The sequence below is a fragment of the Acomys russatus genome, chromosome 4, assembly GCF_903995435.1.
Source record: "Acomys russatus chromosome 4, mAcoRus1.1, whole genome shotgun sequence".
Taxonomy (NCBI): domain Eukaryota; kingdom Metazoa; phylum Chordata; class Mammalia; order Rodentia; family Muridae; genus Acomys; species Acomys russatus.
In genome coordinates, this window is record NC_067140.1 from 49,192,461 (window position 1) to 49,217,448 (window position 24,988).

Sequence of the window (24,988 nt, forward strand, 5' to 3'; positions counted from 1 at the left end):
AATTCTGTTCCCTTATGATCTCTGACTGTCGCCTGCCACCATGGGAAAAATGGAAACTCTCACATGACTTCTAAGTCTGTAAACCTCTCCACGTTCACTCTCCCACCCTCTCCCCTGCCCTACTCCATGTTCCAGCTATGTGGTTCCCCAAAGCCAACAAGCTCTTTCTTGCCTCTCTTGGCCTGCCATAAAGTCATCTCATCCCTGAGATGAATGTCTATCTATCTTTTTACAGGAGGCTGTTAAGTGTGTTACCACTCTAGGCAGCATCTCTGGACACCAACTGTGGGGTTTGGCACTTCTGTGTGTTCGAACCCTGTGCTCATGCCAATCACATAACTGTACAACCTATTCCACTGTGGCTGGATAATTTAATTCTCCCATAGGAAAAGTTGTATTTTAATTCATTAATTTATGAATTAATTTGTTTATTTGGTTTTTTTCCAGGACAGGGTTTCTCTGTGTAGCCCTGGCTATCCTGGACTCACTTTGCAGACCAGGCTGGCCTTGAATTCACAGAAATCTGCCTGCCTCTGCCTCCTTGAGTGCTGGGATTACAGGTGTGCACCACTGCACCTGAGTCACTTTAAAATTTTTAACTATGTGTATATATGTGAGTTTGTACATGTGAGTCCAGTGTCCTCAGAAACCGGAAAAGGGTGATGGGTTCCCCCCCAAGCTGGGGTTACAGGCAGTTGTGAGCTGCCTGATGTGGGTACTAGAACTGAATTGAGGTCCTCTGTAAGAGCAATATGCACTCTTAATACTGAGCCATCATCTCCCCAGCCCCGGGAAGAGGGTTTTGAGGTCAGAGGGAAATTCTCTTCTCTTTGTTAAATAACCAATACCTGTGGGCAAGGGTGAGTGTATGTCCTTGCTGTAATGAAGCCTCACGCTGGTGTCAGGGACAGATACTAATCAAATAACTACACCTGTAGATATGTTACTGATAAGTGGGGTAGATGAACAAGTATGGAACTGTTATAAATATATTAATGTGTTTATATAAAGATATCTTAAAATACTATGAAGGAAGAGAATAAGGTGCTAAGGTGACCTGCATATAAGAAATCTGGGGGAGTATCAGCCTATTAGTGCTTAGATTGACTCCTGCATTAGATTGACACCTGCATTAGATTGACACCTGCAGGATGAGGTAGGGATGGCAAGTGACTTCTTTGCTCAGTCAGGGAAGTGTTTTGGGCACAAGTAAAATGTGTGACAGAGGGTCTAAAAGTACAGGAAGTGACTGAGGGGCAGAAATCTCATTAAGAGTCAGATGCAGCAGTGTCTAATAGGCCTTGTGGGGATTTTGATCTTTATTTAAAGAAGAATTAGAACTTGTTAAAGAATTTTAAGATGGGACAAGGGCTGGACAGGAGAAACACTAATATCATGTGACAAAATATGCATATTGGGACTATTACTTGCTTGTGGTGTGAAGAAAAGATGGGATAAAATGCACATGAGGAGGCCAGCGAGGTAATCACAGTGGCCTGGGACAGAGATGATGGCCGCTGGGGATCCCCAGTGCTACAGAACTTCATGAAGAGTCAGAGGGTAAAATCCATACAACTGGAAGATGGATTAACTACAGCTGTGACTTCACAGAGATGAATCCCTAAATCCATGGTTTGGAAAGTGACCACACTGAGAAGAAAATAGAAAACCCATATGCTTACTCTAGGAAACAAGTCCAGCTGACCATTCACTATTTTTTTTTTTTTAATAAAGTTTTATTGGTACATGAGTCCTCTTTTGTTGTCAGTGTTTTGTTTTGTCTGTGGCTACTTCTGTGTTATAACAGTGGGAATGAGTCACTGCTGTGGAGGCTGTCTGACCTACAGGGCTAGAAATGTCCACGACCCATTTCATTAGAGGTTATTTGATTATATTCATGCCCTTTACACAGAAGAGGCTTGCCAGTCCTGGTCTAGAATCATTCTACAGTTCAGTGGTCGTTGTCATCAGTGTAAGTAGCAAGCCTTGATCCGCAGTGCTGAGACAGCGGCTCATGGTTTCCATTTGTCTGTGAGCACATATTCTATGGAGATGACATTCTATGGCTCTGCCTGGAAAATACATTCCACTGCTACAAGCTGAGCAGCGGTGCCCCTCCTTTACTGGCTGCCCACTCCAATCCAGCATGCCTTTGACCCAGCAATTGAATATATTGAGCAGCCTGACCTCAGGAAGGGAGGAATTTTAACCAGCAGACAGACTGAGAGCCTCGAAGTTCTAGCAGCACTCACTAAAGGAAGACCTCGTGTGGCTTTCCTGGAATACAATTCAGCCTCTCTAGCAACAGAGGAGTGAGGCCTTCAATTCTAGTTATTCTTTTCCAATGCTGAGTTAAAAGAAAAAGTTAAATAACAAGCTTCCCACCCCGATGAGGCATTTATGTTAAACACACAAGTGCGTGCTTGGGCATACACTCCAGGCAATGCCATGATAAGAAAGCTATTGACACTTCCAGAATTGTTCATTTTCCTGGATACCACAGATGTAGCACCAGCAGCTGCTGCTGCCTATTTCTCTGACCTCTACCAACCCTGGGAAATTGCTGCCCAGAAATGATGAATGCTTTTGGCATGGGGACTCTGTCACTTAGACAAATCAGGCAGATTTCCAGGATCAGACTCAACAATGTGTTTGGGTTTCCCCCCACCCCCCATCTCTGACAATTGTCAATTGGCTGATAATCCCTACCTTGTCACAGGCCCATTTATCATGAGAATGCTCAGCATACTTGGTGACAATGTATTCCAATTTTTCAGGCAAGGAAAAACTGTGAATTGAGAGAAAGAAATTATTATAGCCCCCATAAGTATTTTAGCTAGACATGTAGATGGTGTGTCAATGTAGCAATTTGCTATCACTCACTTAAGCTACTTTAGATACAGTTATATTGCTGAGCAGGGGTGACAAGGACAGTGTTATGTTCCAGGCACCCACCCAGGTCTCATCACAGGATTTCTCTGCAGAATTTTCTGCACACAGGTGGCCTTCTCCCCAGCTTCTCTGGGCTCTCCTGGCTCCTGAAGTACCACTGAGGTTTCAGAGCCAGTCCTGGTCTCTGTCAATGAGAATCTTGTTATCCTATAGCTCCGGTCTGAGAATAACAGACCACGCAGCTGGAGGGTCAGATGTTACAACATACTGGTTGTCTACCATTTTGATTTAGTGACTCATTTCAACTGGAATTTTGGAAATACAGTAGATGCCTGTCGCTTCTGTTTGCCTAGCAGCTCTCATCCATCCTTCATCTTTCCTGTGAATCAGATGGGCTTCTTGTATTGCACTTGATGTCAGGTGCATGGCCACCGAGGTCAGGTATATGACGAGATGGATCACATTCATTCTCCCTGGAACTTGAATCTAGAGTTCGGTGAGTCAACGTGGCAAGCTCAAGGTGGTTCATCCAATGGAGACAGCGGAAGAGTGTCATTGTCCTTGGGGAGATAATCTGGCTCATGAGCTTATTAGTAGGTTCTGGTTATGACCCTGTGTCTTGGCAATCAGGCCTTCTTCGTTTTGGTAAGAAACATTACTCAGTTTACTCATGCCAAGCGTTTGAAGCAACAAGAGCGCTCAAAACACTATGGAGTGTCTCCCCTTCGCCAAGGCATACAATTGCTAGAGTGACGCCGACAGTATTTGTAGCGTGACCAGCCATCACATAATTTACCTGATCATCTTTTTGTGTGCCTACATTTTCTATAACCCCAGCGCCTATTTTCTTTTCTTGCCCAAGCTTCCATTTTTACTACATCCTTTATCTCTTCCATGTAGGAGGTCCGATATTCTGTTTCTCAACCTCCCCTCACCCAAGGCTTCATCCAGTGGAATGTGCACTTAATTTCCCAATGATGGATTTTACACTTCAGCTGAGCTGACAGTCTTGGGAAGGGTTTAGGATCCTATTTGAGAACCAAGGTCACTAAACACAGGTCCAGGGGATCATACGAGGTCATGTTTATTTCCCAGCTCATTCTGAAGAGTTTTGTGCTCTTCATTAAAATGCACCCGGGGACAAAGTCAGTCTGTCCCTCTGCACATACTTGGAACTGGGGAGAGACGCCTGAAAACCTAACAGAGCAATTATTTTGTCCCAGTCTAAACACATTTGAACCTGGAGTTCAATGAGAATATCTGTTGGTCTGTTGAACATCGGTAAAGGATTATGCATACTCACGGGAAGGAATTTTAAGGCTCTACCATAGGGTGACCCCAAAGATCTAGTATCATTAGTATGGCAAAGAGCAAATCCAACCTCTCAAAGGGCCCCCAGCATTCCGCTTTCACCCCGAGGTCTTGCTAAGATTCTGCTGTTACTGTGGAGTTGTTTTGATGTTATTATATCTATATAGGCCTGACTTAAAAAGAGCAAAGAGTTTGGTCAATAAACTCTCATCAATGAATTAATCGTGTCATTTATCAGGGTGGGCCTTGCAATGTCTCGTACAACGTTTATTTTTATGAGTGTGTCTTTTTCATATACTAAACCAACCCCACCCCAAAGCCTGGCATATAAAGTAATATAGTATATAATCATATATGAGTAGATTAAACTTTGTGTGACTTGTAGTGTCAAAGGAGAAGATAAACAGGGCTGGTAGAAGGGAAAGGGAAAACGGAAGCTTCTACTATAGTCTGAAAGAAAGACATTGGCTACTGTATGGATTACAGAAACAGTTTAGAGGGGGCTCTGAACTTACTTTACAGTGTTGATTGGTTTGGGGTCAAAGTTTCCATCTGCATCCACTGAGACCTGTTTCTCCAATGTGGCTGAGATTCTTGTATCTAAATAGTCTGGTGGCAAGGCCCCAGCAATAGCACTGAGACAAGGCAGGGCCATTCGGAAAAGATCCAGGTCATATTTCTACGAGGAGAAAGAGAGAATGCTCCAATAGACAAACCACAGAGTCATTCGCTCACAATAGAAGCATAGATACTAAGCATGCATTTGTCCAGGTTGACCTTCAGTATTTCCTACAGGAAACTAAAGCATTCCCGGAGGGTAGAGTGACACTTTATAAAGCCCTCATGTCATCTTTCACTTTAAGTTGAAGAATCTTAAAGGTTTGAATCAATGCCATTGCAAATAAATACCAAGAATATACAAAGAATATCCTAGGCTAGAAAGGGGTATAAACTCCCCTACTAAGAAGAGTTATGGGAAATGGTCCGACATATGATTGTGGAGGGAACTTTGAAGCTCTTCTAAACTCTACAGTGGTGGGTAGAGATCTGCATTGATATTTTACCCATCGCTGTGACATAAATCCCAGACAAAGGTAGGTAGTAGGTAGAAGGAAGGAAGGAAGGAAGAAAGGAAGGAACAAAGGAAGGAAGGAAGGAAGGAAGGAGGGAGGGAGGAGGGAGGGAGGAGGGAGGGAGAGAGGGCAAGGAAGGAAGGAAGGAAGACTGGATGGTTTTATTCCATCTTAGAGTTTGAGGGGACAAAAGTCAGCATGGTGGAGAATGAGTGTGAGGCATCTGGGAGCATTCACAATCAGGAAGTAGTGTGCGAACGCAGGCAATGGACCAGGCCGTAACACTTCACAGAGAAAAAGAACAAGAACACTAAGTTCTTTTAAACTGGAAGCGAGAAGGCTTTGGGAACTTGTTCTGGTGGCTGCCCTCCCATGCGTTAGCTCAGTGAGCCTGGCATGTTACTTAACAGCTCTGAGGATTAGGTAGCTCCTATTCTGGAGCATGTTTTTTGTTTTGTTTTTGTTTTTTGCAGTGGGGGAGGGGTGAGGTGGGAAACTGTGAGGGAGCCTTAAAGGATTAACATAATATGCCTGTGAGGTCCTTTGCACAGTTCATAGAGCATAGTAAAGACAAACTGATGCTAGTTCCCTTGTGCCTGGATCACTGGGGTCACATCTGTTTCCTCAGAAAGTTGTCATTACCTTGTGGGAGAGGGAGTCAAAAATCCCCCAGAAGAGCTTCTCAGTGAGGTGCAGCTCCTCCTCCACAGCCAGCCCGTAGCTCCCCCATCCCGAAGGCAGACAGTAATACTTCCAGCACTGCTCATAATGATTTGTCAGGAGCTGGGCGTGTCAGAAAAGGAGGACACCAGGCCCGAGGAGCACAGCACATCAGGCGGGGCGGCAGGTACCAGAGACATGCGGGGGAGAAGAAAACAGTGTGGAGAAGAGCTGAGGGGAAAACAGGATGTGAAGGAGGTGGGCTGTCAAGAAAGAGGCCCTTCAGATCCCTCTGGGAAGGGTCAGCTCTCATTAATTAGCTCCAGGCTGAGCGGCATCTGCCTGATTAATTCTCCTGCTTCCTGCTGTGCCCCCAGGTAGTTGCTAAAAGATGGAAGGGAGCCAACCCTGTTTGAAATGAGAAGATGTTACCCTCTGAAAGGGGTCCCAGTCAGTCACCCCAGAAAGGGGTAATTTCTTATGATTACATGATTCTGGGATATCCTTGGGTGTGCTGATCTGGAGAGGGGATGGTGGGCACATGGTAGGTTGGAAGACTAATGCTGTTGGTCTCTGGCCCTTGTCCAGCTCAATCATGTGAAAGCAGTTCCACAGGTGGCCAGGAGATGGCGCATCAAACTAGTAACACCCCTTACCAGCCGGAAGGATCCAGGTCTAAGGGGGCGGGGGGGGGGCGGGGGAAGGGTGGCGGCAAACCCCTCACCATTCATGTGAAATGTCAAAGTGAATTTGCTGAGTGGTACCAGCCATGCCTCTTAGGAGCCAGCATCAGCTGACGGCCGTGATCTGTAGAATGCCAACCTAAGGAGACCGTGCCTTTCAGCTATGTACCTTTTATGGGGCGGGGAGGGTTGTCCTTTTATAATCTTGGGTAGGGCTACGCCCAGTGGGAGGTAGGCAGTGACATCACAGGTAGGCAGACTGAAGGAGAATCCTAACAGTACCTTTTGAGATTAAGACCTGAAACTGTTAAGATTAGATGAAAAACAGTCCTGGGAGGACTGAGTGTCTCTGTGATTGTGTAAAGCTTCCTGACTGGTTATGGGATGGAGAGTTCTGGTTATCCCAATATAGTCCCTTGAATTCCTGCTTCAACTATTTCAAAAATAAGAGAAAGAGAAAAATAGAAAAAGAAATTGTCAGTGTGGTTGGTCGGTGGTAGCCACTAACTCTGACATCACCCAGGACTAGGTGATCTGGGACTATAATAGGAGAAGTTCTGTGTTCTTTTTATTAATACATAGGTTAAAAAAAGAAAAAGAAAAAAAAAATAAAAGAAAGAAATAAGAAGCATCTGTTGCAAGAGGGAAAAGCTACAAAACAATGTAGTGGAAGACCATAGGGAAGGCTGGAGCAGTGGCTCAGCAGTTAAAAGCACTGGTTGCTCTTCCAGAAGATTTTGGTTTAATTACTGCCATGTACATGAAGGCTCACAAACATGTATAACTTCATTCCCAGGGAATCTGACACCCTCTTCTGGCCTCTGCTGGTACTGCATGCATGTGTTGTCCAGCTATACATGCAGACAGAACACTGGTACTCAGAAAATAGTAAAAGAAGAAATACTTTTGTTTTTAAAGCAAAAAGAAAAACCACAGGGATTTCAAAAAAAATTTTTAGGTGCAAAATATTCTTAAAGCATAGTTACAATAAAAAACCATAACATCCAAGTCTCCTTAGTAATCTCTGATTAAAAATCAAATTGTGGACGGCAACTCAAGATAAACCACAGCAGGTAACAACAACAAGAAGCCCGTGCTTTTGAGATTGAACATTCAAGCTTTAGATTGGTTTTGTGGATTGCAACTTGCTAAGCTGTCAAAATCGAACATGCATTTTCCTTCCCTAATTGTGTACACTCTTGTGCAGCCCCCAGCACTTCTATGGTGACATGGTGCTTACCTTAAGAGGCATTTTGCAGTACTCGCTGAGCTGTGGCACATCAAAAACCAGGCGGCGTAGGAGTTGCTGTAACATGGAAGGTCTCAAGTGACTGCAGTATGGAGCAACAAAAAGAAAGATGGGGCAAAGTAAACACCAAGTGGTGGAAAGAGGAAGGAAGAAAAAAAAAAGGGGAGAAAAAAAAATGAATAGAAGAAGCATATGTTAGGGCCAGCTATAATGCTATGCACTCCCACTAGTCCACTTCTAGGTTGCATAGCAACCTCTGATGTCATCGCTTGCCACTGCCAGGTGTGTGCCAGATGTGCTTCATTTGTGCACTAGATATAAAGGACCAGCCTATCTGCCTCAGTTTCCCTTCCCCCTTCCTGTGTCTGGGGCACCTCCCCCACCCTCTCTCTCTCTTTCCTGCTCTCTCCTGGTTGCTCTCCCACTGTCTCTCTGCCTTCATGGCCCCAACTCCTCTCTCCCTCCCTTCCCCCAAATAAATCTCTTCATGCCAGATCTGTTGTATGTCATCTCTCTATATTTATATATTGTAACAACAGCAAGAGGGCTCAGTGGGTAGGAGTGCCTGGTGCACAAACCTGAATTTGATCCCTTTCCCATTTCAGAGTGGAAGGAGAAAATCAACTCAAGAAAGCTGGTCACAATATGTGCCCTGTAGCACAGCAATGAACACACACACACATACACACACACACATACACACACACACACACACATACACACTCCATTTACACATAATAATAAAATATAAAGTTTAAAAAGAAGCATAAATTAGGGCAAAACCTTAAACCAAAGATCTTGGATAAATGATAGTGAATGGCAAAGTCTTCCATTTAAAAATAGAATATATTTAAATTATAAAAAGGTGTTAATGAGTTGGGACAGTTAAATTCCAACTACTATGCATCAACATGGTCTGGGGCCTGTGTGCATTGAAAATATATTCAGTGATCATGTGCAAAGTACAGAACAGAAAGGGAACGTGCTGGCTTTATAGCCATCTCTAAGGACTTCTAAGAACTAAAGATTTTCACTTTCCTTCCTTCCTCCTTTCCTTCCTCCCTCCCTCCCTCCCTCCCTCCCTCCCTTCCTTCCTTCCTTCTTTTCTTTTCTAAAAGACAGGGTCTCAGTATGTAGCTGTAAAGAGAGAAGATAAAATTGATCATCTGCAGAGGTGGGATCTGAGGCCACCTACTGGTATGATCTGAAGGCAACCCTAAAGTCTTCCTTGTTACAATCTGGCCCAGGAATTTCACACTATTGGAGCTATTTGGGCTATTTGTTCTAAGAACAACTCTGGGCACGACAAACACAGTAATTAATTAAAGATTAATCAAAGACTTATTAAATTATAGAGTTCATGACTGTGGTATTTGGTTTAAGTAAATTCTGAGACAGAGAAATGAGAAATCAGAGGGACTAAATTGTATTATTTGGATACCAAACTAAAGACAAGAGGTACCTATCGATTCTCTCCAAAGCATGAAACACACACATACACACACACACACACACACACATGCACACATACCCACGCACACACATATGCACACACATGCACACCTACCCCCCCACATGTATGCACATCCACATGTATGCACACACACCCAAGCACACATGCATGCACACATACCCCCCACATGTATGCACACACTCATGCATACACTATGCACACATGTGCACGCATGCATACCCACCCACACACATGTATGCACACACATATGTACACACACACATATATATACGTATGACTATGCTATAAAATTTCAGTTCATGAATCTTTGCCCTCCTTTCATAGATACGTAAGGAGGTACGGAGGCAAGAGCAGTAGCCTCGGTGGTAGAGGAGCCATACAGGAGAACCCATCAAAGCACCTTCAGCAAGGAGGGTGAGCACAGGTGAAGAGGAACCAAACTTACCCATTTCACAACCTTTCCTTGAATAAAGGAAGGCAATAAACCTGTGACCCTGTTGTTGACTGACTGTCCTGGATAATTTATGCCAACTTGACACAATCTAGCATTACCTGTCAGAGAGGAGCCTCAGTTGAGAAAATGTCTCCATAAGATGGGCTGTGGGTATGCCTGTGGGGGAATTTTCTTCACTAGGGATCAATGTGGAAAGCCTCAGACCACTGTGGGTGGGGTCACCCTGGGCCGTGGTCCTGGGTTCTATAGGACAGCAGGCTGAGCAAGCCATTGGAACAGTCCAGGAAGCACCAGCTCCTGCCTCCAGGTTTCTGCGCTGTTCCTGTCCTGACTTCCTTCAATGCTAAACAGCAATGTGGAAGTGTAAGCCAAATAAACCCTTTCCTCTCCAACTTGCTTTTTGGTCATGGTGCTTCATCATAGCAACAGAACCCTAACAAAGACACTGACTTATTAAAAATGAACAATAAAATACCCAGTTATGATCAGTCTGTTTGTTATATCTGGAGCTTAAGTTGGGAGAAGAGAAGAGCACTGCCCCCTAGACTATAGAAACAGGATGTGGAGCCTTATTTCCGGTTCTATGTAAATTTCTGCTTTTCCCAAATTCTGGTTTATTTTTAAGGATATATCAAGTTCTAACCAGTCACATAAACCTGGATTTTCTATTTGGCAAGAGCTAATGCCAAGACACCGGGCTCCCTCCTTGATGTGGCTCTGATCTGAGTTCAGATCTAGCTAGAGCTAGACCAAGGATAGGAGCAGCTCTTCACACAGGTAGGCATTGCTGCTGACAGAGAGCATTTGCTCTCCAGTGAAGCTATTGCTTAGTCCTGTTGCCTCCACTGAAGCAAGGTGTTGAGACCCACATCAGTAAGTAACGAGGCCAGAATTCTTCCCTTCAAGGCAGCGAAGCAGAGAATCTCAACCTCCAAAATCTCAGTGGATCAGTGTGTCCGGAAAGCTTTGTCTATCTTGCAGGACCACGACTGCTTTATTTAGCTTAATTTTCTACCAGTGATAGCAATCCAGGAACTAATGAGTCAGTGTGCAGCATACGATTTTGGAAGGGGGACTGTCTTAGGGTTTCTAGTGCTGCAGTAAAACACAATAACCAAAAATCAAGTGGTGGGGGAAAAGGTGTTTTTTGTTGTTTTGTTTTGTTTTGTTTGGCTTACACTTTCATATTGCTGCTTATTTGTCATCGAAGGAAGTCAGGATAAGAACTCAACAGGGAAGAACCTAGAGGCAAGAGATGACGCAGAGGCCACGGAAGGATGCTGCTTACTGGCTGCTTCCCATGGCTTGCTCAGCCTGCTTTCTTATAGAACCCAGGACCACAAACCCAGGGATGGCAGCAGCCACAATGGGCTAGGCCATCCCATCAATCACTGATTTAAAAAATGTCCTACAGTTTTATCTTACCGAAGCATTTTCTTAATTGAGGTTTCTTCTTTTCGGGTAACTCTAGATTGGGTTAAGTTGACATAAGACTGTGCAGAACACGTGTATCAGAAAGAAAGCCCACTTTGAGCCTTGGGTCTACGTAAACTTTTGACCCTGCCCTTGTGTCAGGCAAACAGTATTTGGCAGTGAAGCCTCTAGGCTTTAGAAGGTTACAAAGTCAGAGAACATGGGTTAACTTTGCTAAACCATCTTTTATGCCAGCTTTTATATTTGAAACGTGTTAGATTGTCCTGTACACATTTTAAACTTTATTCTTAGCAGTTTTAGTGTCACAAAAAGACTGAGAGGAAGGCACAGAGAGTTCTTATTGCTCCCTTATCTGCCCACTTGCACGGTCTCATCCATTGTCTATTGCCAATGTCTCCATGAGGGCATTACATTGGCTACAGCTGGTAAGCCTACAGGGCTATGTGACCACCAGCAACATCAAAAGTTTAAACGGGGGTCATTATCCATGGTGGACAGTATATGGGTTTGGACAAATGAACAGTGACATAGCATTACCATCATAGATGATACAGCATTGTTTTCATTGTCCCCAAAATTCCCTGTGCTCCATGTAGTCATCCGTCTTGATCACAACTTCTGGAAATTACTAATCATCTTACTAGCTCCGAGGATTTTGCTTCCCAAAATATCTTACATCTAGAATCTTACAATAAAAGGGTTTCTCTGACTTATTAATGCACATTTTTGTTCTCCATTTCTTTTCGTGGCTTGATAGTTCTTTTTAGCACTGAGTAATATCCCATTTCTTGGACTTACTATAGTTTATCAACTGACTTGTTGAAGGGCAGCTTGGTTGCTTTAAGCTTTGTGAATGATGACTAACATGATATAAAAATCAGGTTCTTATGGAGTATATATAATGACATAAATATACAGGTTTTTATATGGTGTACGCTGTCAAATAATTTGAGTAAACACAAGGAATATGGCTGCTGAACTTACAGTAAGAGTTTTCCAGCTTTGTGAGAAACCACCAAGTGGATGTTTTGTATTCCCATCTGAGACTCCTGGCTGCCCTACACCACTTAGCGTTTGTGCCACCATTACAGAGAGGCTAATGTCACTTTATAACATGTCTGAGATTGCCTTTTAGTTGATGTATGAATGATGGAGACTTCTGATAAATTTTCTCCTAGCTATCATGGGTCCTCTAATGCATGTGGCGGGGACACATGCCATTCACGAGAGTCAGGAGAACCTCGCTAGTCCCTACCCTAGGGGCCCGTTGGTCATTTCACAGATGCACGTTACTACTAGAGTCAATTACTCAAGGAGCCTCAATGCTAGAATCCTGGGACTGGGAACTTGGATGTTTAGGGAGGATCTCACAAGTGGCTCTAATACACAGCCTAGGAGGAAAAGCAGTGGCTTAAAGCACAGATTGTGACCCTAGACCATGGGGCAATACCAGTTACGGAAAAGGACCTCATCCTTTGTCCTTCCAGACTTGGATGCAGATCCCTGAACTTCTCTGTTGCCTTTGCTGTCTGCTCACATTGGCAAAAGCTATTGTCTTTATTTCCCACTGTGACTAGATTCTTTTGCTCAAGTTTTGGAAACTTGGAGGTGGACTGTTTTGATTCACATACAGAGACTGTGTAAAAGTTCTCTCTTTTAGACGGTAGAGAAATCTTTCTGGGTCTCGTTCCAGAACTAGACAATTAGTTCATTGTAGAAATACTTCAGACATAAAAGACATTTATTTTCCTGGTTTTTCACCCCAATGGGTAAACCCTGAGCTGTACCCTCTCCTTTCTTATAATGAGAGCTGACTCCAAGGAAGATTATGTGACCAACACAGGGAACAAGCACATTCTAAGAGGAATGGTTGTGGGAAGGCTGGGTATATGACAAAGGCCTTGTAGTTTTCTCAGACTTTATAGCCAGTTTCACAATGCACTGTTGTGTTATACAATTGTCTACTGTGTCACACATAAATGCATTAGATATGATTACTTAGGCACAAGTCAAGAACACAGGAGGGCACACTTACTTGCAAATGGCAAGCAGACATTCTTCGATGGTGTCCCTCTGTGCCTTGGTGAGGGACCGTCCTTTGGAAAGCCTGTATATTGTCTGCAGTGTAGAATCAATCAGAGAAGTGCTGTGCTCTGTCCCAGAAAAGAGAGGGGCGCATCTAGTAAGGAGTGGGAGCACCGCCGAACATAGGTACCTGTTCAGCGCCAGCGCAGCCTCTGTGGTGCTGAGGGACACCTGAGAAGGGGGTGAAAGCACTAGTTAGCCTCTCAGAAAACAGATGGTTCACCTGGTGCATGGAGCTCCATGCAAGACCAGGGAATCTTACACATGGCTATACTCACAGCCTATCTGTAGAGGGCAAAATCATTGTGCTCGCAGATAAGCACTGGTTAAACTCACAGGCATCCTTCAAAGGAAGAAGATGTCCTCCTCCTCAATGCTGGGAACGGATGTAGTTTATAATCTGGTGAGTCTTCCTTGTCTGATGAGCCAGACTCAGCCCATATCTCCAAGAAATTGTTTTACTTATCCCAGACCCTTTCCCATTAAATCTTGGGCAATCTCGAGCATTGCCTTTAGGCATAAAACTCATCCTCGTGAAAGATGCCATTGTACTTTGAAACATCCTAAGTGACTTCTATGTTATTTTAGGGCCAGGCCAAACCCTGAGTTCCACAGGCATTACATGTACCTCAGTTCCCATCCCTAGACCCCAGTGTTGAGCATGGTTTCTAAGTCAACATTAACCTGTCTTAGGGACAGAGCCACATGCACTTTGTAAAGAGCGTCAATGTGAACATGTCTTAAGCTTTGTGTCGGGCTGAGTTAATTGTCATCTATATATCTCCTCTGCCCCAAGTTGTGCTGTGCTCGAATGTTACAAAAGCAAACAAGCTGAGCTCAGACTCTTGGAGTCCTGGCCCAGCACTGGATACCTAAATTGGGTTGAGCTGAGTTTCTCTTTTCCCTCACCTGGATCATTTCCCTGCTGGCTGTAAAGCCAAAGCCCATAGGGATTCCCTCCCCCACTCAACTCTCTGTCTCATTACAGTGTGTGTGTGTGTGGGGGGGGGGGAGCGGGGAAGATTAGTCCCCATGCCCAGAAACAAAGCAAACATCTGAAGATGGCTGGATGTTGAGTGATCTCAAAGAATTTGAAACTCTCAGGAAGTTCAGTTGATGGGCAGCCCAAACCAGCGATATTTGAATGTCCAGCTTCCAGGCTGTTGCATTCTGGACTTAGCTCTCACTTGTCACCTTAAAGAGCTCTTACATATTAGCCTCTTGTGGTTCAAGGTTAATGAATGGTTGTATACCACAACATCCCTCAAATTCATCAGCTTTATAAAGAGAAAGTGCATCTCTGATGCCCATAGTTAATTTATAAGTACTGTGAACAGTTCCCAACTGGATAAATGATGCACTCAAGGGAACCTGATGCTGCATGAAAAATATAAAAAGAAATCTATAAAACAGAAATCTAGGGCCTTTGCTAAAGCTCTGGTAATGATCTTTGCTCACAATACTCCCCTTTGTAAACTTAGATGGACAAGCTGAAGGAAGACCCATTCAGTGACACTAAATATAGCCAAAGCATAACTCGCGTCATTGTTGAGAACTGAAGGCCTCAAAAGAAGCCTCGAGACCCAGAGAGATAAAATGTCATCATTTCCTACAATTATCACAGCTATTATATCTGAATGAACATTTCCTACAACGTATGATTTGAAAAACTATTTTCTTCGAACCCTTTACATTTCTGGGTGTTTGGTCTTAATTATCAGAAGTTTCTCTTCTGGAGGCATTGGTGACCATGCCAGAAAAAAAAAAAAAAAAAAGCCCGTCTTTTACATTTATCTCTTTCAGGGACAGAGTTGCTAAAATGAGGAAGGCAAGGCTTTGATTCCTGTGCCTTGAAAAGTCTCAGATGAGGAACTGAACATAAAATGCTTATTTTTTCTCTTTTTTTGAGCGGGAGGCAGATGGTGCTCTGGCATGTGATCAAATACCAGATGATGGAATAGGATTTGCTGTTTGAACTAATAAAAACCTTTAATCAGGAAACTTGAAGTCCAGAAAATTTAAAAGTTATTTTAAAAAACTAAGGATTTATAGAAAATCTCCAAACAAAAGAAGTGGTAGGTGGAGTATGGTGAAGATAAGAAAAAGAAAATATCTCACGGCTCAGACTCTTTCATCTATAGAGATTGCTACTCATTTTCAGTCGGCCAGCAGACACCTCACCCCAGAGTTTGCACTTCTTGCTATAGAACACCAGATGGCGCTCGTGAGATGCCTAACTGCAAACAAACCTACAATTAAGACAGGTTTTGTTTGTTTGTTTGTTTTGTTTTGTTTCTTATGGTTTTTGGAATTAAGCTGATCTAGCTTTGTTGTGTGCCCACTTTCCACTTGCCCCAGGACACAGATATGACATATGGCATCTCTTATTTTATCAGATACTTCTTGACTTGATGCCTATGAATGCTGGATTATTATTATTATTATTATTATTATTATTATTATTATTATTATTATTATTATTATTATTATTATTATTTTAAATCCCAGCTTTGATTTCCAACTGTGTCTTTGCCCTTGGTCTCTTGTACTGACCTCTGCCACACCTCTGGCTACAGACTATCTTTCTCGGTGGTCTGTGCATGAGACAAGACAAATGAGGATGGGAAGAGTATTTCTAGTCTGAAGTGCCTCCAGCTAGCCTTTTCTGTAAGCTGCAGAACCATATTCTCATAAAAGTGTGATTTTTTTTTTTGTCTCCTGGAAGACCTTTGGTGATATCCATAATTGGTCTAAGCAGGAGTTAGATAATAGAAAAATTGCTATTGGTATCTGATGGGTTGTAGGGAGGCTATGAAAACATTCTATCATGAACACTATAGTCTGGTTCCCTGTCCCATTTTCTTAAAAAAAAATACAGCCCCAAGGTTTGAGAAACTTCAATTGAAGAGACTGAACGGAAAATTAAGGTCAAATTTACTTGCATATAAGGTTTTGGTCCAAAACATTAAGATCTTCCAGTTTTGGGTCCCTCAGTTTTTCTCACTCACAAGCAGGCCATTAAACTATGACACCAAGAAGGCAGAAGATATTTGTTCTATGTCCAGTGTGACTAATTTAACCCTGGGTGGTGGGGAATTCCCCTCCATACCCTATATTTTAGCTACTTACTGTATCTAGAGAGGCAGAAGCTCGTAAGTCAGGTAAAAACCCAACTTCCAGCAAATGAAGAAGAAAGGTTTGATCTTTAACACCATAAACACGATCCAAGAACAGCACCATTGGTGCCTTGTGGTCAGGGCAGAAGTTGGCTGCCATGTCTGGCTCGCTGACTGACCCATCTGTAAAACAGAACACATCATTTTCTCTTCAAGCAGTTCAAAAACGAAGCATAGAGTTTGTCTGCAGCTTGTTGAGACAGGAAACAGGAAGTTTAGAAATAAGACCTAAGTAGAAAGCAGATTAAACTAGGATGGGAGAAGCAACAGTCAAGCTTTTATGAGTTGGTTATTAAATATATTTGTTGTTAAAAGTTTAAATTTACAGTGAAGTAGGTTATATTTTAAAAGGTCACCATCATAGTTTAATACTTTTTAATTTTTCTATAAATTATAATCACTTATTTGTATCAGCAGTAATTTATATATTGAAAATATAACACAATGGTATGCCTTATGCCTTTTCTTTCCAATGTTCTATGATACCATATTGGGAACATAAAGTTCCAGTGAGAATTCTTGTCTAAAAAAGGGGAAAATTCTAGGAAATTAAGCTTGAGCTATTGATCTTTTCATGGCTGATGTAGGGATGTGAGTGGCAAAATGTTAAGAAAGTAGATTAAATTTAACAATATATCACGTGAGTAGTCATCATATCAACAGTGCAAAATAGCAAGCACTCCTCTAGTTGTCTGCTTCAGGTAATACTTAGATCAAGTCACTAGATTGGTTTAGTCTTATTTGAATGAAAAAAAAAATACCTGGCTCAAGGACAAAGTGAAGAATCCACAGAAAAAATAAACCTGCTTGACTTGGAGAATAAAAATAATTTTTAGGGAGGACAGAAAACAGCTCTTTCTTGTCTTGCACCAAAAACTAAAAAGAGAAACCACAAATGACCAAGAGGAGTCCTAGCATATGTACATGCTGGACTGGAACAGGATTTCTAAGGCATCCCATGAGGCACAGGGCTCAAGGGCTTCCTTCTGCCAAGAAGTTGGTGTGGGCTGCTAAGAGCGAAGGGCACCATGCAGCCTTCTCATCCTCAGCACAACGAAGATCAAGAGCTGAGTGTCTGAGGCTGCCTTGGCCTCTTCCACAGCCCTGGTGCTTTGATGAGTATTATTTATGTGGTATTCAGCAAGTGTTTTGTGCTAAAAGAAAACATCGCGTCATTGGGAAACATGAAGTTTAGCATCTATTTTCTTTTTTTTTTTTTTCTTTTTTCTTTTGGGTCAGTCAACCAACATTGAGTATATTTACTTAATCAAGGATTTGTTGAGAAGACCATGAAAGCACATTGACAACATGTAATACAGAAACTATATCTTTTATAAATATATGAAATTGTGGGCAAACTAATATTTAAGATTTATAAGAGACTGGAATATATGGTTCACCATAACCTGGATGTTGAGGTCCTTACCTGATTGGGGATGCAAGGGAATGAAAAAAGAACAGACAGACAGACAGACAGACAGACAGACAGACAGACAGAAACGTGTACAGAAAATCTGGGCCACGCATTCTTGAATGGAGTAGCGCCTACTACTATGCACCAGCTCAGAACCTCAGCATTTCTATCATCTACGGTGTAGTGAGATGCTCAGCTGGTCTCCTTAGGAGGTCTATTTTCTTTATCCCGTTTTTCTCAGACACACTATTAACTCACTGTGCTTTATGAAGTTATAAAAGTGGTACATATACTAGAGCATTTTCTAAAATGCATTTCCTACAACAATTTCTATATTTGTTTGTCTGTGGGCCAATATTATGTAGGTATATTAACATCTACTTTGAAGGGTGCAACACTGCAACAGCCAGAGACTCCTGTTATCTTTTCAAATCCTGCATGTGCCCGAAGACCAGATAAAGTGACTCAGAGAATCAAAATGCTTTGGGGATGATTGTTATCACATCCCACAAGCAGCACTGGGGATAGCTTATTATCCTGGGGGGCAGGGTGAGGCCTTTCAGGTCCATTGAGAAGATAGCCTGGCTGTTTCACTCTTCCAGGGGACACTGGCTAGGAAGAAGTCAAGGCATGGTAAAGGCTGACACCGGCTCGTTTTATCATCCTTTGGAAGGTTAGAATGGTCTCTGGTCCCAGAATAGTGAGGTGTTTCTCTACCTGAGGACCAAAGACTTCGCTATCTTGACACGAGGATAATCAAGGAGTCAGGGAAAGTCTACAGAAGATTCGTCACTAGGAAAGGAGCAAGTTGTTTGCCTGAGGTGGCCTCTACTGTGATCTGGCAGTGGACTCTTTGCAGAAGCAGAGTCCTGCTGCTGGGCAGACAAGAACTAGGGCAGGCTCAGGCCAAAGCTGCATCCCTACCTTTGTTTAGGGAGGGCAGTTTCAGGGGAATGCTGATGATCCCAACAAGGTCTTCTGTGGGGACCAGGGAGCGCAGGATAGACCGGATCCGGATGGCTTCCCCTTTGCCTGTTTGGATGAGCTGTCACACAGGAAAGAGATTAGAGAGATGAAGCCCCCCACACTGGCCACCTGAACCTCATAACTGATGCCAGGAGAACAGTCCTTTCAGCAGGGGACTATTTCGGAGTCCTCCTGATTGCTACTTGTGGCTACAGGAAAAGAGAAACTACCTTTTGATTTACTACAAGGAGGGTGCCTGAGGGAGTAAGTCTGTTGAAGGCAGTCACATTCATTCTGTACTGCGGCTAAACCCTCAGCTGGTAAGGTATCAAGTCTCAGCAGGGAGCCCTTGCAGGCACCTTAGAAGTGCTGACAATGTGTCCACAATACCAGATTTTAGAATTGTAGCAGATGAGAAAATGACTTACAAAGTTCAATTTCTTCTGAGCTTAAAGAATGTGGGGGTGAGCAAGAAAAGCATGGAGGTTCTCAGAGATAATTTGAATGTTTCTTTGGAGTCATTCTAAGGGGAATAGGTTGGTCCATCACATGGATCAACTGGCCAAGCAGCAGGTACACAACACAAGTATACTGTTCATCTTCCTGCACAAGGGGTCTCCCAAGAGTGGGCAGTGGGCCTTCTGCTGAAAAGTAACTACCCTGGAACTCAGGACCATCTATCCCAGATGGGCTGATGCATTCTGAGAGATGGGACTCAGTGACCCCAGAGAAAGAGGAGCCCATGCACCTACTCTGCCTGCCTCCTCCCTTTCCCATGGGATGCCAGGGATGGTGCAGCTTACCCCTTTCTCTCTTCAGAAGGAGAAGGGGACAATGGGGGGTTCTGAGAAGGTGTGCATGTGTGTGTGTGTGTGTGTGTGTGTGTGTGTGTGTGTGTGTGCAATACATTATAGTAGGGAGGTGGCAGCCAGAAGGGAAGGTATTGATTTCTTCCTTAGGCAAGCTCTTGTGAGTTAGCTCTCACATGCTGTCTTTGTTGAGAACCCGCCAGCTATGTAGCTTGCTTCCGGAAGTGATACAAAGTCATAAAAGGAACTAGAGTATGAACAAAAGGGGCCTGACATTTCTCCTCCTAAGTTGTAGGACACCCTGCTGTTCACTGGCTTCCTTCTGAGTTCCTTTCCTCCCTTGAAGGAGTTGAAGTGTAAAGACAGGCTGGTGTGGTAGGGCTGGTACATCACAGAGGAAACTGTGATCCTAGTAATTCTGATCAGCCTCCAACTCCCAGGCAAGAGGAGCAACTCTTTCCTCTCAATTCCAGGGTGAGGCTTTGTATGAAATTATGTCAAATATCCCACCAGCAGAGGTGAAAAGGGGAAGAAAATGGACCCTTTTAAGATCAAACTTAGAGGTCTAAGAAAAACATCACATCAGATAGAACCATCTTTGTGTGTGTGCCTGTAAAATATTGTTTTCCAAGAGCCCAAAGCTATCGTCATCAAGACAGGGTTTCCCTCACAGTGTCCTCTATGGCACTTATGAGGCTGTTTACAATGGCATGACCAAACATTAAGTTAGTCACATTTTGGCCAAGCGGAGGCATAAGGTAGTCTCATTTCAGAAGGCTTTTAAAACAAAATATACAGAGATCATACCCAGTTAGTACCAAGCAGACACACACACACACACACACACACACACACACACACACACACACACACACACACACAAACACACGTTTCCTTCTTTAGAAAGTGGCCCACTGAGGAAACTACTTTGGTGTAGGAACCCAGAGTGAAGTTTATTAGTAAATGCCAGATAGAGATGAAGAAACTGCATTCAGAGCTTCTTTGGCACTTGCCACTCAGGCTCCTCAAACCTGCTGTCAGTTAAGTTCTGTCACTTACGTGCATCTCAGGAGCACAGCGGCCCAATAGATCTATTAGAGCTGAATAAAATGACATAATTGCATTGCCCATGTGCACAATCTCTTCTTCCTCTTCCTCATCTTCTGTGCTGCAGAGAAAGAATCACCGTGGGGAAGGTGTGAGAGGCTGACCTGCTTGCTATTAGGTAGATACTACTTAGTTAAACACACTCCACTCTGGTTCAAGAAGCTTTCCCTCACAGCTTCTCCCTTCAGGAGCTGATGAGGTGGTCTTAATCATTAAGCTCAAAGGACCCAAACAACTTTCCACAGTAGCCCTAGGATCCCATGACAACCAAAACATGAGTTTAGATACTGTCCATTGTTCATTCCCCCATCTTCCTTGAAAGTACATGGAAATACAGTTCGTCAAGGAGGCAGGAGGGCTATGGTAACTTCCCGGTTATGAAGCCAACAAGCTATATTACATTGGGTCTTAGTATTCGCTCATCTTATATAAGAAAGTTGGGACAAATATATTTGAGTTCTCTCTCGTGTACTAAGTCATCTATCAGGACTGATAACAAAGGGGGAAAAGCCAACTCTCTGGAGAATCAACTCTGTTGGGTTATATACACTCTCTAGACTATGGCATATAAACTAGACAAATAAAGGTAAATGGCTACTGGACACAGGAGGGGGCAAGTAACAAGGCAGTCAGACACTCTACCAACTAAACTCTGAACCTTTAAGTTCCACAACCATCTGCAAGAACTCCAAACAGTCTCCCAAGCAGTCCTCCTGAGGCAATGCTGTAGGCAAGAGCTGTGGAAACCAGAAGGCTTTGCCGCCTCAGTGCTTTGCCAGCTGTGCTGAGTGGTCTAAAGAAGAGAAAGCAGCCAATGCTAATCCCTGAGCTCTCTGGGCAAGTCAAAACAATAATGGGCCTGACAAAGTGATTTTAAGTGTTTTAACCACCATAAAACATCTGTGCTCTTTCTACCAGGCGAAGCTACTGATCCTACCCTTGCGATTCACTGACTGACAGTATTTGGCAGCTCACCATCTGCACACACCCTGGAGTAATTCACTTACACTTCCGTCTTGTAACCCTGGGTGGGGAGGTCGAGTGCAGGGTTCTCTGAGATCTTAATAGCACCTTGCATGGCCGCCAACAGTCCGTTTCCTCCTTCACCCCTCAGAGCTGGGCCAAAGCACTCGGGACGTCGGATGAGCAGCTTGACCACAACACTGGCATTTTCCTCCACACTTTCACCTGAGGAAGAGAGAGACCTGGTGTCCTTCCCGCTGAAAAGGACAACCTGGAAGTTATTTGTAGCCAATGAGCTGGGAGAGCAGTGTTTCATTTGCTTTGTGACCCATTAATATGATGAGGAACTATTGATGAAAGAAAGGTGACCTCCGATAAATGAGGCCAGATCGATTTCTTACAGAACTGACTATTATGGGATGGAATCTTGATCTTCAGATCAGGATTTTTACCTCTGTGATGACCCTACCATGTTGAAGCCCTCAGAAGGCACATATACCACTCAATCTGCTGCTACAAGTTCATTTACAAGTGACTTGTGGACAAAAGAGCTTTATATCTTGCTAAGGGTGGGAGGAGTTAACACGTGGTTTCTTTTCTTGAATGCCAAGAAATTAATTCAAGCTAGCAGGCCTCAGCTGGTCTGGGGAAATGGTAGCTCTTCATCTGATGAGTCTCATGGAGTGAAAAACGTGTCCCAGAACCACCTGGATTTGTAGAGCAGCCTTGGTTATATCTGAAGTCATTGATCAAGACAGAGAAGATTCTGCTGGATGCATTTTTCTAATAATAGCTCTGAGGAAAGGGACAATTCAAAGCACTCTATGCTCTCTTCGCATTTCTATTTGGAGGAGCCAAAGGATGAGTGGAACAGTGACAAAGGAAAAGGACCATTTAGGAAGGGCAAGCTGTTGAGTTTCAGCGACGTGGTTTGCATTCCAAAGCAGTGTTACAGCTTGTTAGGTGAAATACTAATTTGTGCACGAGAATATGATTCCTGAGCTAGATTCAAATGAATTTTTTTCAAAAAAAAATGTGTATTACATGAAGCCTAAAGAAAAACACATTTCTTCAAATCCAGTAAGTAGCTCATGGGTGGTGAACTGTAGGAGAGTGAGCATTTGGATGGCTATGGAGCTTTTAACCATTCTGAAGATATTCCTGACATGGGCACAGTCTAACATAATAACTACCCATCTGACTGTTTCCATAGGTCTGGACTTTGGGAATGTAAGCTAGATGGTCCTGGCTTGGGATGCATGTGAACCTATTGTCTCAGAGTTGGTTTGGGCTCTAGTCTTCTGATGATTTGTCTGCAGCTGAGGCATCAGCTTCTAGCTAGGTTCACTATATGGTTGTTGGCATGATGCTGCAATTGCTTGTTGGACAGTAGATTCAGGCCTGGTTTCCTGACCTCTCTCAGGGATGCTTACATGTCCTCATGACATGGCCACTAGCTTCCCACAGATTAAGAGAATAGGGCAGAAGGTGGGGTTCTTGTAGCACTCCATGTAGTATTTTATCCATTAAAAGTGACTCATTAAACCTAGCTCATACTTAAAGGAATAAGATTTAGGTTTTGCATTTTGGAGGGAGGAATCCAAAATAATTTTTAGACATTAAAAAAAAACTACCTGGGGCAGTTTAAATTTTGTTTTATGAAAAATTATTTGGAATAATTAAGACTGGCCACATAACTCAGGGGTAGAACACTTGCCTAGCTTGTTCACAGCCCTGGGATTCATCTCTGTTTCCACCTAAAAGTGCTACAATGAGGGCATATGAGGATGGGAGCACTTGTGGGACTGTAAGGCAGTTTTAGAATTATGCTCACTTGATCCAGAATTTTCCATGAGACTGACTTTAAACAGCTCATCATTGTTCACCAATTGTCACATAGCTCATTCCGTCATGGAGAGTTTAGAGAATTTGTGAAGATATTTGTCATAGGAGCTAGGCATAGAAGCATATGTACATGATCCTAGGACTAGGAGGCCGAGTCAGGAGAACGGCATGTTCAAGGCCAGCCTGGAACACAGATCGAGACCCTTTCTCGAAAACAAACAACTTCCTTTCAAGTCTCACCCAATACACAGCAGCCAAAAAAACTGTAATCGATGCACATACTGGCAGCACTAGTTAGGCTCCAAGGCCTAAAAGAGGAATATTTGTGATACGTAGGGAAAATTGGTGGTGCTATGAGTAGAGTTCGTGGGAGAGAGTTGAGGAATAATTTGATCAAAACATACTGTGTGCATGTATGAAATTCCAAGATATAAATATATTTTTAAAAGAATAGCATGCCATTTCTACCTTATATTCTTGATATAGCCTGGTAACAATTCAATCACAGGGGAATATTTTAGTATAAGTACCAGAAGGAATAACACATTCAAAAGGAAATACTCTTTGACATAGGTGTATTATGTGTCACTACTTTCAAATATTTCTACCCTGTAATTCTTAGCAGGTAATACATACACATGTCCTTTGAAATGCTAAGAGTCAGAATTGGAGAAAAAACACCCAACCTTATGAGTGAGGCTGACTCAAAGACCGCACTCTGATGTTTTTACCTTACACTGGAGATGCTTGTGGGTCAGCACATGTTTAAATCAGCATGCTGAAGTCAGTTGAGCTCATCCCATGGCAATTAGCACCATAGAGTTATAGGCTACAGAAGCACCAGAAACAGATGGAGAAATCCGAGTTGTGTATTGAGATTAAATCTAAGATCATTTGCCCAATTAGCCCCTTTTAATACAAACCTCACATTCTAAGAACTTAGCTAAGTAGATTGACTCTGAGAACTGACCTGGGAAGCCATTCTGTACTTGTTTCAATTTAGACACTGTGGGCGATGCAAACATAGAGTGCAAGAGGAAGACACCAGAATCCAGTCACTGTGGCGGATTGGACAAGGGACCAAGGGGAAGCATTTGGAAAGGCTTCATGGAGCAGTGGGATGGAAGAGTGTGAAAGATCTCTTTCTGATTGCCTGTAGCTCTGTGAGCCTGACTGCCAACCAAGTTTACTGAATGTTGACCTTCAGGGTACTTGTCAAGGGAGAAAGAACATTTTGAGGTAAACCGCTTTTGCTCAAGGGTATACTGCAATAGCTTTGCTTGAGTTTCTGAAAATAAGAAATGAGATTAACAAGAGTGTGGATGGCCACAGTGCCTTCCTTCAAAGGCTTTCAACTCAGCATCAATAATGCTGCAACTTCCTTTCCAATTTG

At 43.1% G+C, this 24,988-nt stretch overlaps 1 protein-coding gene across 1 annotated transcript in view; it reads right to left on the reverse strand.

The window, feature by feature from the left end:
* Positions 1 to 24,988, reverse strand: part of Ryr3 (ryanodine receptor 3) — a 532,014-nt gene that overhangs the window by 116,412 nt on the left and 390,614 nt on the right. Inside the window, 9 exon segments of the mRNA XM_051144331.1 lie at positions 2,710 to 2,788; positions 4,719 to 4,882; positions 5,919 to 6,059; positions 7,860 to 7,950; positions 13,266 to 13,486; positions 16,445 to 16,614; positions 18,830 to 18,950; positions 20,740 to 20,848; positions 21,795 to 21,975. Coding sequence (XP_051000288.1) covers positions 2,710 to 2,788; positions 4,719 to 4,882; positions 5,919 to 6,059; positions 7,860 to 7,950; positions 13,266 to 13,486; positions 16,445 to 16,614; positions 18,830 to 18,950; positions 20,740 to 20,848; positions 21,795 to 21,975 — 1,277 coding nt within the window.